Genomic DNA, 12,315 nt, shown 5'->3' with positions numbered 1-12,315 from the left:
CCTTATGATGTCGCTTAAATATCTAGTTGAAAGTACTGTCAAAGCTAAAGAGTGTTTATATATAGCTTACATTTTTACTTGTGGGAGTTCTGGTAAATGCTCACCATTCGTAAACGAAAGGGTTACTTGCACTCCGTATCGCTGGGCTGAGTTCAACGGTCTCGCGTCTGGATCCGAAACGGCAGCAATAAGTCACATTAAACCTCCCCCCACCCCCACCCCCACCCCCACCCTCCCGTCCTCTGTTTCGCAAAAGTACAGTTCCCCTGCAGTCTCTATTAAATAATAGCGCCGTGTCTACGAGCTCCTACCCTGCAGCGTTCTCTCTCTGTTTCCAGCTAGCAGCGCTTCGTAGCGCTGTTGTGCGTTTGGAGCGGTGGGAAGGGATTGACCTCGTGCTAATCTGCTCTTCAGCAGCGCTTCCTCTTGCAAACGGAGAGGGCTCGGTGGCGCGTGTGTGTGTGTGTGTGTGTGTGTGTGCGTGCGTGTGTGCGTGCGTGCACGGGGAGTGTGTGTGGGGAGATAGACACGCGGGAGTGTGTGCGCGCGGGGAGTGTGTTGGGCGTGCTTCTGCTTTCGTCTGAGCCGGTGGATGGGCCGCCCGACAGGAAGTGAGGCGCGCAGCTCCAGGGAGGGCCGTCCCGCCCCCCTCCTGCGCGCTCGTCTGTCCCGCCGGCATCGCTCAGAGCGCACTTCGATTCGGCAGCCGCAGGAGCGCGGGCGTGGTCTGTGCTGGGCTGGAGTCGCGCTGACGGTGACGGTGATGATGGCGATGACGTCGGCGGCGGCGATGGTCCCCGCCGCGGGCCCCGTGGCCCTCCAGCGCCGGCGCCGGTCCCCCGCCGTCCTGGCCCTCACCCTGCTGGCCGTCACCTCGTCCTCGTTCTCCGCCCTCTCGCTCTACCACACGCTGGCCCTCAAGGCCGAGGTGGCCGTCCTGCGCACCGAGGTCCTCCGGAGGAGGGAGGAGCAGCAGCAGAGCGCCTCAGCCCCGCTGTCCCGGGACGGAGGAGAGGTGAGTCGCCGCCGCTCGGGTCCCTGGCGCCTGGGGGAAACCCGAAATGCACACACGCACGCACGTCTCCACCGCGCACGGGCGGGTTCCTGTTCATAACCGGTTTCATGCGCCTCCACGTGCCGCCACAAGCCTGCAAAATTTACCGTGTCTTTTTTTGAAATGCATGACAAACTCAATTCTGTGCAGAGGGTGAGAGGGTGAGGGATGTCCTAATACTGTAGCTTATTCTTCTGCCTAGTTTGGCTTTGCAGATGTTAGACCAGGATAGTGTTCATTGTTCTCGGCTAGAAATAGCTGTACAAAATAAGTAATTGTACCTTACTGAACCCGTGTTCAGCAGTTGTCTACGATCATGAAAATGCACTTTTGTACGTCGCTTTGGATAAAAGCGTCTGCCAAATGAATGTAATGTAATGATTACCCATGATTCTCAGGGCCGGCACGCCAGCGGCGAAACTGAGGCCGGTCCCGGCGAGGCCCCTGCAGACCCGCGGCCCGGCGTTCTGACCCTCCAGAGGAGGAGCGCCGACCGGGGGGCGGTGGGAACAGGCAAGTCTGGGTCCGTCCCGGTTCACACCGGCAATCTGGTGCTGCGGCTGACTGCCGATAAACAAGAGAGTTCCGGAATTTTCTGTTACCTATCGACCTGCGATTGGATATGAACAAGTATGTTTTAATGGTCGAATCATTGCTCCGACAGTATTCTCATTTCTTAATATTCACTTGAAGACCGAGTGATCCTTTCGACCAGTCTAAATGCAAAAGCTTATCTTTGCGTGAGGCATTTGTCATGGGAAGATTACTGGGTTTGCGTAGTCCTGCTTATTAAGATTAACAGATTAACGCTCGATAGGGCTTTTTTTAATTCTCTGTTTTTCGAGCGCCGCGGGAAAGACTTGTGGGTGCGAAAACCGTTTCCTCTCGATGTTTTTCTGTGAAGTGTGGCTCGGTTTTGACGCAGATGCTGTGAGAGGGAGGCGGTTTGTGCTCTGTGTCTTTAACCCTGTGGGACGGGGGAAGGATTCCCACCACACTGCCGTGTACCGGTACTGCTAGCTGCTAGCTACGCACGACAACAGGACATGGACAACAGTCAGGAAAAACTTGCATACAGATTGTATAATGGGCAAGGAACTGATCTCGTAACCTAGAGGTCTCTGGTTCGATTCCCGGGTGGGACTGCCGTTGTACCCTTGAGCAAGATACTTAACCTGCATTGCTGCAGTATATATCCAGCTGTATAAATGGACGCAATGTAAATGCTGTGTAAAAAGTTGTGTAAGTCGCTCTGGATAAGGGTGTTTGCTAAATGCCTGTAATGTAATGTAATACATGTGTACCTGCACCTGTACCTGTGCATGCAAACATGTGCACTTGTGCCTGTGCATGAATGTGCACTTGATAGTATGTTCTGCCAAGGATACTGGTGAGTACATGCAGGTAATTATGAGTGTACAAATTGGAAAGCATTTTTGCATTTCTGAGCAAGGATATATACACATGCTATGTGAGTGTGTGTGTGTATACACACTCCTGGCAAACCAGATTGTTGCTGGAAGTGGTTGTTTTATGGGTGGTGCTGCTTTGTATACACACAGAGTTCATGACAAAGTTATGCTGCAAAGTGCTTGCCATTTAAAAGTGTCAAACCGCAGTTTCGTGTTTTGTATTTTTAGCTGAATATGTAGAAAATTCACTTGTTGATGATGACTAATATTTATACAAAAACCCCTGATACAAATTGCTGCTGTCTTCCTCAAAACAAATAAGTCTATTTAGCACAGAAGGACTTGTGTGATGGACAAGCTGAGATATTCTGATGCATGAGTGCTTCAGTGCATGCTGTGTTCTTCAGTTCTGTACAGTATGCCAAAGTGCACCTGTGGGACTTTGAACACTGACTTTGGAATGATTGACTTTGGAAACAGTTCTTAAAATGTCACCCAGAAGCCTCTGTTCAAGGCTAACCATTCAATATCATCCAGAGTGAATGCTGGTTGGAACTGGGTAATTGGTTATAATAGCAAGGAAACTAACACTTGCAGTACACCACAGTTTGAGCCATACCTGGTTATATGAAGACCAGGTTAGTTCGTTGTGGAATCGTACTGTTCTTTGCGTTTCTCTTGCCTGATCTCTGAAGCTAAGCTAAGTTGGGTGGTCAGCTGGGTGACCAGCTTGCTGTTGGGCCAGGAAGGGACATTGCATTGTAAGAGTATCTTCTTCTGTGGTCATTAAAGGGTTCATGGTAGTGTCTGGCACAGTGATACAATCTCACCATCTAATCATCCTCTAGGTGAACTGTTTGTGTGAAACTCAGCTGATGTCTGCTGAGTATTTTAGGGTAACATGACTTCTGTGTATCGCACTTGTGGTTTGTGGTGATTGGCTCCTTGCACTTTACTGGCCTGAGGTGTAGCATGAAATTCTGGGCCTTGTGCCTATGCAGTCTCTGTGGGCTCCTTAGACCAAAGCAAACTTATTCATCAAGGCCTTTTGAGGCCCCCCTGCCTTGGGATCCTGGATAGGCTGTTCCTCTTGGGAGTTCCTCTCCCTGTGATATGATATGGGCCTGAAACTGCTTCCTGTGCCGGCTTTAACCTTTTGACCTTTGACCTGTCCTCTGCAGTGTTGCAGCCGTGTTTGCAGATGATGCCAAACAGCAAGAGAAGCCTCACAGAGAAAGGTATGGTGAGCCTGCTCAGAAGGAGCCCATCCTGCGACGTGATCCACAAAGTTATTCCCTGAGCTACCCAAAAAAACAACAGATAATCTGTTTACAAAGAAACTCATTAACCAGCGGGCTGCGGTCTCCCAAGGTGCATTGTGGGAGATTAGGGAGAGTAGAGAGCACTGTAAGGACCCCTGGCTTTGCTCAGATACGTCTACATCACTTAATGATGTCAATTTGTACCTTGTTTGCTTTATTTCAGCTATTTACTGGCCTTGCTAAGTAACTGTATCCATGAAAACAGGAATAAATAGCATGCTGTTTTTTAAGAAGAGATGGTGTGCTCCGTTACCATGGTTCCCCTGTGGTGGTGAGGTGTGGTTTTGTTCTATTCTGATCAAGTGTATATCCCACACCATTGCCTGCCCTGCGTTGGTGGGGTGTGTCTCTGTGTTTATTTCAGATTCTCACACAGCCATACCCTGGCAGACTGGTCTGAAACGGGGCTGTGCCCTGGAGCAGGACAGCGACACCATCCTGGTCAAGGAGGAGGGCTTCTACTTTGTGTACGGGCAGGTACGGTTCATTCACGGTCCGTTCACGGTTACTTACACACACACACACGGGCTGCACGCTGATCTGCTGTTGCCTTGCGCTGGTTCACAACCGTATATTTGTGTTATCATTATTATTGTAACAACCGTTGTGATTTGATAGGTTTACTACATGGATAAAACATTCGCCATGGGTCACATCATCATCCGAAGGAAAAAGAATGTTGTGGGAGACGAACTGCAGAGTGTGACTTTGTTCCGCTGCATTCAGAACATGGACGCACAGTACCCTTACAACACATGCTACACTGCAGGTAGGGCGCCACGTTGACCCTTAGACTCCGCCCCAAAGCGCAGATTTACTAAGCAGAGACTTGCTCTTAAGGCCAGAGGCTTACTCTTTAAGTCTAACTAAAGCAGAGGCTTACTCTATGTAAAGCTAATGCAGTGGGTTGCTCTTAAGATAAACTTAAAGCGCTGGCTTACTCTTAAGTCCAACTAAAGCAGAGGCTTACTCTATGTAAAACTAATGCAGTGGGTTGCTCTTAAGATAAACTTAAAGTGCTGGCTTACTCTTAAGTCTAACTAAAGCAAAGGCTTATTCTTTAAGTCCAACTAAAGCAGTGGCTTACTCTATGTTAAACTAAAGCAGTGGGTTACTCTATGTTAAACTAAAGCAGTGGGTTACTCTATGTTAAACTAGAGCAGTGGGTTACTCTTAAGATAACCTTGAAGCAGAGGCTTATTCATAAAGAAAGTAATCTTAAAGGCGGTTTTAGCCTGTTTCGTTGCGAGTCTCCTGGTTTGTGGAAATATAGTCACATGACCCCTGAGCGCTGGGCTGATTTTCTCTCTCTCTCTCTGCTGTTTCAGGAGTCGTGAAACTGGAGGAGGGCGATCGAGTGGAGCTCCTGATCCCTCGTAAGACTGCCGAAATCTCCCTTGACGGGGACTCCACCTTCTTCGGGGCCATCAAACTGGTGTGACTTGTTACCCCTGGCAACCAGCACCCCACTGAGGAGGAAAGTGGGGGGGGTGGGGGGTAAGGGGGGGTTGCCGGTGGAGCTGACACCAGAGCCTGTGCAGCACGGAGACTGGGACAGGGTTCTGAGCTCTAACTGCTGCTCACCATGCACACAGGAAGTCCCATGCACTGCACAGGAAGCTGGTTGCTGGGCTGGGTCTGATGACTATCTCTGTTGGCAGGGAGGTGTTGGTGGTTTCACAGAAAGCAATTCACAGTGAACAGAATATAAACTGTGCCTCTGCCAGGTTAATAGGTCGTATTTGATTTCAAAATGCGTTGTTTATCGATGGCATTTCCGTCATCAGCCTGCCCTGCATCACCCCTCCCTCTGAACTGAACTGTGTGTTTCGGGTGTTCCTGGCTGTATGAGTCCTTCTCTTCTTTAACAGAAGGTACACTTTCCCTCTGCGTTCTTCAGTGTGTCACATTCTCACTCGTTTTATAGGTCTTTATACACCCTGGGGCTCAAGAGGAGACAGTGCCAGCAGTTGATGGTGGCAGTCGGTTGACTGTGGTGTCACTGCATGTAATAATGTATGGGGTTCAGCCGATGAATTGTCACTTGTATTTTGGTTGCTTTCTGTTGTCTCTGGGAGTGATCGTCTCAGCTTTTTTTTTTGTAAATGTGCATACACATATATTTCATGTTCTGCTATGTGCTATAGATGGGAGCACCAGGTCCACAGATGCAGTTGCAAGCCTCTGGCCAGCAGGTGGAAGCAGTGATCAGCTATTCCTTACTGCAGCAGCAAGCTGTATAGGATGATAATGGCGGTTTAAAAATTGTATCCCTCAGCTAAATACCTTTCTCTGCCATAAAACCTGAAGTACCTTCACATCCACTCCTTACATTCACAACACCACAATTTCAGCTTAAGAGTGACTTTATTTACATAATGTCAAGTAAAACTAGACTCAATTTTAAGAACCAATCATTTTGACTGAACTGTGATCAAAATAAATACGTTTTAATGATTTAAAGCCTAATGAGTGATTAGACATGATGAAAATGTGCTCGTTTCTTTTTAAAGTTTGCCTCCTATCTCTCACAACGCACAGTGCACACTTCCCCTCTCCCTCACAGTGCACACTTCCCCTCTCTCACAGTGCACATTTCCCCTCTCTCTCACAGTGCACACTTCCCCCTCTCTCACAGTGCACACTTCCCCTCTCTCTCACAGTGCACACTTCCCTCTCTCACAGTGCACACTTCCCCTCTCTCTCACAGTAACTTCCTTCACAGTGCACACTTCCCCCTCTCTCACAGTGCACACTTCCCCCTCTCTCACAGTGCACACTTCCCCTCTCACAGTGCACACTTCCCCTCTCTCTACAGTGCACACTTCCCTCTCTCACAGTGCACACTTCCCCCCTCTCTCACAGTGCACACTTCCCCTCTCTCTCACAGTGCACACTTCCCCTCTCTCACAGTGCACACTTCCCCTCTCTCTCACAGTGCACACTTCCCCTCTCTCTCACAGTGCACACTTCCCCTCTCTCTCACAGAGCACTCTTCCCCCTCTCTCACAGTGCACACTTCCGTGGGGTAAGCTCCAGTAACCCAAACAGCTCTGTAAAGCTGGAGCAGTTGTTCCTAATTTTGCTTGTAGATCAGGGACAGCAATTCCAGCTCCTGTTAGAGTTGAGTGACCGGCACTTTAAAATAGGGAGTTAAATCTGTTAAGAATGAGGCTCCATCCAACTGGCCCCCTGGTCCTTCACAAGGTGATCAAACATTGGTAAAAAAAAAAAAAAAATCTATAAATGATTAACCTTAATTTGTATATAAATAAATTTAAACTCTATAAACACGTGGATAGACCTATCGGCACAGGGTCTTGGAAACTTGAGCAGTGATCAATAAATCGACCGAGCTTTTAAAGCACATACTTCAGCAGATTGTTACACTGGTTAAATCACTGTGCATCGATGTGCTGTGGATTGCAATGGACTGAATAAATGTAATTAGGTCAATGGATGTCAGGCATTACAGGACAGAGATCTCAACAGCACCCCACAGACTATATGGATCAGCGCATGCTTGGAGGTCTTTAGGAGTCTATCAGTAGTTATGGCAAATGAACACAGTGTGGCATAATCAGCTGTGTCACTTAAGTCAGACGCAAGGCTGATCCTTTGAGACGAATTGAGTGCAAAGCACAATCCTGCACAGCAGGTGGCGCTAAGCTGCCAATGGGCACCAAATGCCAGTTTTTAAAATATGTTATCCGTAATGTTCTTCACTTATGTTTTGTTCACCCTATGAGATCACCAAATTATATGGTTGTGACATCAGACGATTCAATTGCATCAGCCTTGTTTCCTTTGTAATGGGGGTAACTCTAGTCTTGAATCAGGTCCCTACCACACACTGAAACGCACAATTAGACCGCTGAAGACCAAGGTCCCTAACAAAGGAACCTAATTAGTCTTCCTGCTTCATCGGAAGTTATGTAAAGTTCCGCCGCCAAATTGTCACATTCTCACTGACATCTCTCAGTTTTACTGACATCACACTGACATCTCTCAGTTTCACTGACATCACACTGACATCTCTCAGTTTTACTGACATCGCACTGACATCTCTCAGTTTTACTGACATCGCACTGACATCTCTCAGTTTTACTGACATCACACTGACATCTCTCAGTTTTACTGACATCGCACTGACATCTCTCAGTTTCACTGACATCACACTGACATCTCTCAGTTTTACTGACATCACACTGACATCTCTCAGTTTCACTGACATCACACTGACATCTCTCAGTTTCACTGACATCACACTGACATCTCTCAGTTTCACTGACATCACACTGACATCTCTCAGTTTTACTGACCTCTCACTGACATCTCTCAGTTTTACTGACATCACACTGATATCTCTCAGTTTTACTGACATCACACTGAAATATCTCAGCTATATAGTTTCCTGTAACTAGCCCATGGGCAATAAAAGCATTTTCCCACACAATTGCCATGAATGAAATTAGATTAAATTATCGTGTACTTCATGGAAATGTCAAAATGTGGCAGCCAAACTAGTTTCCTCTATTGATGTGCTCTCTGATTGGTTGAGAAATAAATAGATCAGTTGACATGACAGGCCACTCACTGTGTCCTCAAGAGCTGATAACGGACACTGGGCTCATGGGTAAAAGCTCGCTGAATATTAGAATGCACTTTTAATTAATTTTTTTAAACCATAATTTAATTAAACAATGCAAAGTTAGAGATAAATCTCTGGATGGTCATAAAGAAAATGCTAACCAAATAATTTAAGCTACGGTATTTAAAGAATACAGCCTCGGGGATAATGTATTTACAGACCAGAGGTCACACTTTCCAAAATCATGGAAACAATGTCTTAAAGATAAACTGTTATGATACACCCAGAGGATCATCGGACCCTACACACCAGCCAGACCTCTCCGTTCTGCCACCTCTGGACGCTTGGCACCTCCCCCTCTTCGTGTCTGTACTTCCCGCTCCTGTCTGCTGTCTATCCTGGCCCCTCGCTGGTGGAATGACCTCCCCATGGCGGTCAGAACAGCAGAGAATCGGACTACCTTCAAACGCAGACTAAAGACTCATCTCTTCAGGCTGCACCTCTCCCCACCCCTCCCTAGCCTATAGTTTAGCTCCATGTACCTAGTTAGGCTAATACGATCACGTTAGTTTTTATTTGGCTGGATTGTTTTTGTCTGATTCTGATTAGGAAAATGTGATTTCAGTGCCAGTTTGTACTTGGCAGGATTGTTGTTTGTTTGCTGAACAGGTTACTCTCTACAGGGTTGGAGTCCTGATCTATGTGGTCACTTCTGGCACTACGATCTTTACTTCACTCTAGTGTGTTTCTTTTGCACCTCTGTACCTTGAACTAATGCACTTGTTGTACGTTGCTCTGGATAAGAGCGTCTGCTAAATGCCTGTAATGTAATGTAATGTAATGACCCCATTATTAACTCCCATTAAACATCAAATGAAATAAAAGAGAAAAAAAAATGTTTTAATGTAGCTGAACAGAATGGACGCAGCGTGATACGATCTCTGGTATATCAGCAATGGAAGGAGGTAGGGTGTAAAACGGCTTAAAGATCTGATCGTTGTAATAACAGGCATTCAGTTCTGTCGGCTTTTTCAAGACACCCCTGAGCAAAGTCGCTTTGATTTCTCTGAGAGTTGATCTTGGGTATTTGTGGGCCTTCTCCGGATTGCCTTAGTCTTTATTGATTTTACCATGATAAGCCATCTTCAAAGGAATATATAACTAAATGGTTTTAAAAACATTTTTCCCCCACAATTCCTGCAGTTTGCTTTGTTCTTTCTTTCTTTTTTTTTTTTTTTGAGCTCACAGCCATTTGAAATGTAGGATGATGAACTCATTTGGCTAAGAGTTGATACATATATATATATATATATATATATATATAACCACATCTTTTGATCTTGACGCTGTATACTTAGCTGTTTTTTTTTTTCATTTGATTCTTATATAAAAATGTAAAGAAACCATCATAAATAGTCATAAATGTGTCATTTCATCAGTACTGTATATATTAGTAATAATCACAAATGTGACTATAGGGCCACCATAAATCATGTATGCAGACTGATCATCATGAGGCTACTGACATTATATGTGAACTATTTAGTATTTTGGCACTGAAGCTCTGCAGAGGAAATTCAGCATGGTAGAATACTGCAGAGGTTCCCCATCTCAGCTGTGTATGCTGGTTTTTTTGCAACAACATCTCTCTTGTTTAATTCATCTTGTTGAACATACACATTTAGGTTATTTACAATCATTGTTTTTATCATTTTTGTTGTCCTGGAATTCTTCATTATCGAAATTATTAGTTACTGTGGTCATGTGTCCACACTTCCATCAATTTGGATCCTGTTTATTCACCTCAGTCTTTAAATTAATGAATTTGAATTTATTTATTCATTACGTAATCATTTGCAATATAGCACAATAAGCACAATCTAAACATGGGACTTCTGTTCTTCATGGTATGCATGGGTTAAGATTGAAAATAATCCCTCAAACCATTAAAGTTCCTAATTCAGAAAAATTAACAGCTTGTTAAAATTGTGGGATTGTAACTGTGGTTGGAACAAAAACCAGCATAGCTCCACATTGGGCCCCATGGGACTGAGTTTGAGAACCAGCTGGAGTAGAGGATGTGTTTAAGCCAGTGGTGTCAAACTCGTGCCATGGAGGGCCGTGTGTATGCAGGTTTTCATTCCAACCAATTAATGCTGCCTTAATTGAGTCCAATTACTCATTCAGCCATATGCGTTTAACTGCATCGAAGCACCGAATATAAGAAAATTTTTATTTAGACAATGCGGGTCACCATAGACGTCGGGTCACCATTGTGCACAAACCTGCATCCCTAATTCAGCAAATAATTTAACTAATTATATAATCAAGATCTGAGGCTGGAATGAAAACCTGCATACACACGGCCCTCCATGGCACGAGTTTGACACCACTGGTTTAAGCTGTGAATTGGGTCTGAATTAGTTGCTGATGGTAAGGCGAAAACAACCTAGCGGACTACGGACCTCTTTGGTTAGGGTTGAAAACTACTGCAAGTGAATGACAATCATGTAAGGTGCTGCTTAGACTTGAGTAAAGATATCGATAAACTAACTACTAGAATTGACTTGGCTTAATGATAAAACCCTCCTCACCTGTGCTGGTCGCGTGTGGGTAGATTTTTTTAACTTCATGTTTCAAGTTAACGGCCACATCTCAGCGCTCGCCTAATAGACTACCCCACAAGATAAATTCGGGACTTTAATTTGAGAAACGTTGTGGCTTCAGAGGCTAAAAATGTGTTTTTAATGAAAAACTGCAAATCCCCGTCAGTGGATTTTCGTCAAGACGAAAGTCCGCGGTCTTCTTATTGTTGCAAATGACCAAAATAAAAACACGAACTCCTACAACGGAGCGCTAGCCCTCGGAACAATGGATGCAAACCGATGAAGGCAGGAAGCCAAAGGTAAAGTCGGCTTTTTTAAGAAGCTTTTTGAGTGTCGTTAACTGTGTGCACGAGGTTTATATCGGTATTATTGGTGCTGCGCTCGTGACTGTTTGCTCTTGGTTACTTTCATCAATCCGCCCATAGGCAGTGGCACCCCGTCACTCAATGGTATCAACGCGTGGGTTGGGAATCATCTCTCGTAAAAGAGAGGCTGGGAGTAAAATGAGTTTGCGTAGGTGGGGGCGACACGCTTCCCGCAAGCAGGGAAGATAACTGTATCAAATGATGCCTCTCGGCTCCGTAGGAGTTTAGATACTTAATCAAAACTGGACGTGTTGTATTACCACAACCCACCTACGTTGCATTTGCATTTGCAGCGTTTCCAGACATTATTAGTTTAAAGGGAGGTAATTAGGGCTTTCATAAACATGTGCTCATATTTTAAAACTACTCACGGTGCCATACATTACTGTTAGTAAAAGAACCGTTAAATATAGTCCTGTACTTCACTTGTGCAAGTGCAGGTAATTTAGGTATTTTAAAAATGCAGTGTTCATAAAGTAGTTCAGAATAACGTAATTCCTGCCGTTATTTGTTTGCGGTTGAGATTTTTAAAACATCCAGGTACAACATTCGTGTAGCGCCCTCCCGCAGAGACCCGAATCCAGCCTTCCTGGCCATATAATGCGTGTTTAGTGGTGACCTGAGGTGCAGAACGAATAATGATTTTGGAGGTTCATGATAATGAAATGAAAAGAAAATCTGGTAATTTGACTGGCACCCTTTCTTAAATCTCTCCATCCTACCTAATCACCCCATCACTTTCCAGCTCCTTGCAGTACTCCCCCTTTTGCCCTTCCTTGCTCCCTGTCCCTCTGTCATCTCCATTTTTAACCCACCCAGAGATACAGCGTGGTCATGCAAAGTCTAAGGGTGGATTAAATTCATTAAATCCAATCCACTGTGTTTTTCACCCCTCTGTGCTTGCTGGCATGGTACGACTCATCAGAGCCATCTTAACTGGAGGAATGTACCATTAGTATTATTTA

General features: G+C 45.4%; 2 protein-coding genes across 2 annotated transcripts in view; both read left to right on the top strand.

The window, feature by feature from the left end:
• The first annotated feature begins 255 nt into the window (after nt 1–255).
• On the top strand, nt 256–6,245 carry LOC135241305 (tumor necrosis factor ligand superfamily member 13B-like). Its single transcript, XM_064311562.1, has 6 exons — nt 256–1,015; nt 1,453–1,677; nt 3,605–3,704; nt 4,153–4,265; nt 4,407–4,557; nt 5,117–6,245. Exons 1-6 carry the CDS (start codon nt 593–595, stop codon nt 5,227–5,229), a joined length of 1,125 nt encoding a protein of 374 aa, XP_064167632.1. The 5' UTR covers nt 256–592; the 3' UTR covers nt 5,230–6,245.
• A 4,274-nt stretch (nt 6,246–10,519) lies between these two features.
• The window catches only part of LOC135240569 (unconventional myosin-XVI-like), a 99,362-nt gene continuing 97,566 nt past the window's right edge, over nt 10,520–12,315 (top strand). The window contains exon 1 of the mRNA XM_064310187.1: nt 10,520–11,284. The gene's annotated coding sequence lies outside the window, so the exon portion shown is untranslated. The remainder of the gene's footprint in view (nt 11,285–12,315) is intronic.

Source organism: Anguilla rostrata, chromosome 15 (assembly GCF_018555375.3).
Source record: "Anguilla rostrata isolate EN2019 chromosome 15, ASM1855537v3, whole genome shotgun sequence".
In the NCBI taxonomy this organism is placed as follows: Eukaryota; Metazoa; Chordata; class Actinopteri; order Anguilliformes; family Anguillidae; genus Anguilla; species Anguilla rostrata.
This window is presented reverse-complemented; position numbering and strand designations above follow the sequence as displayed.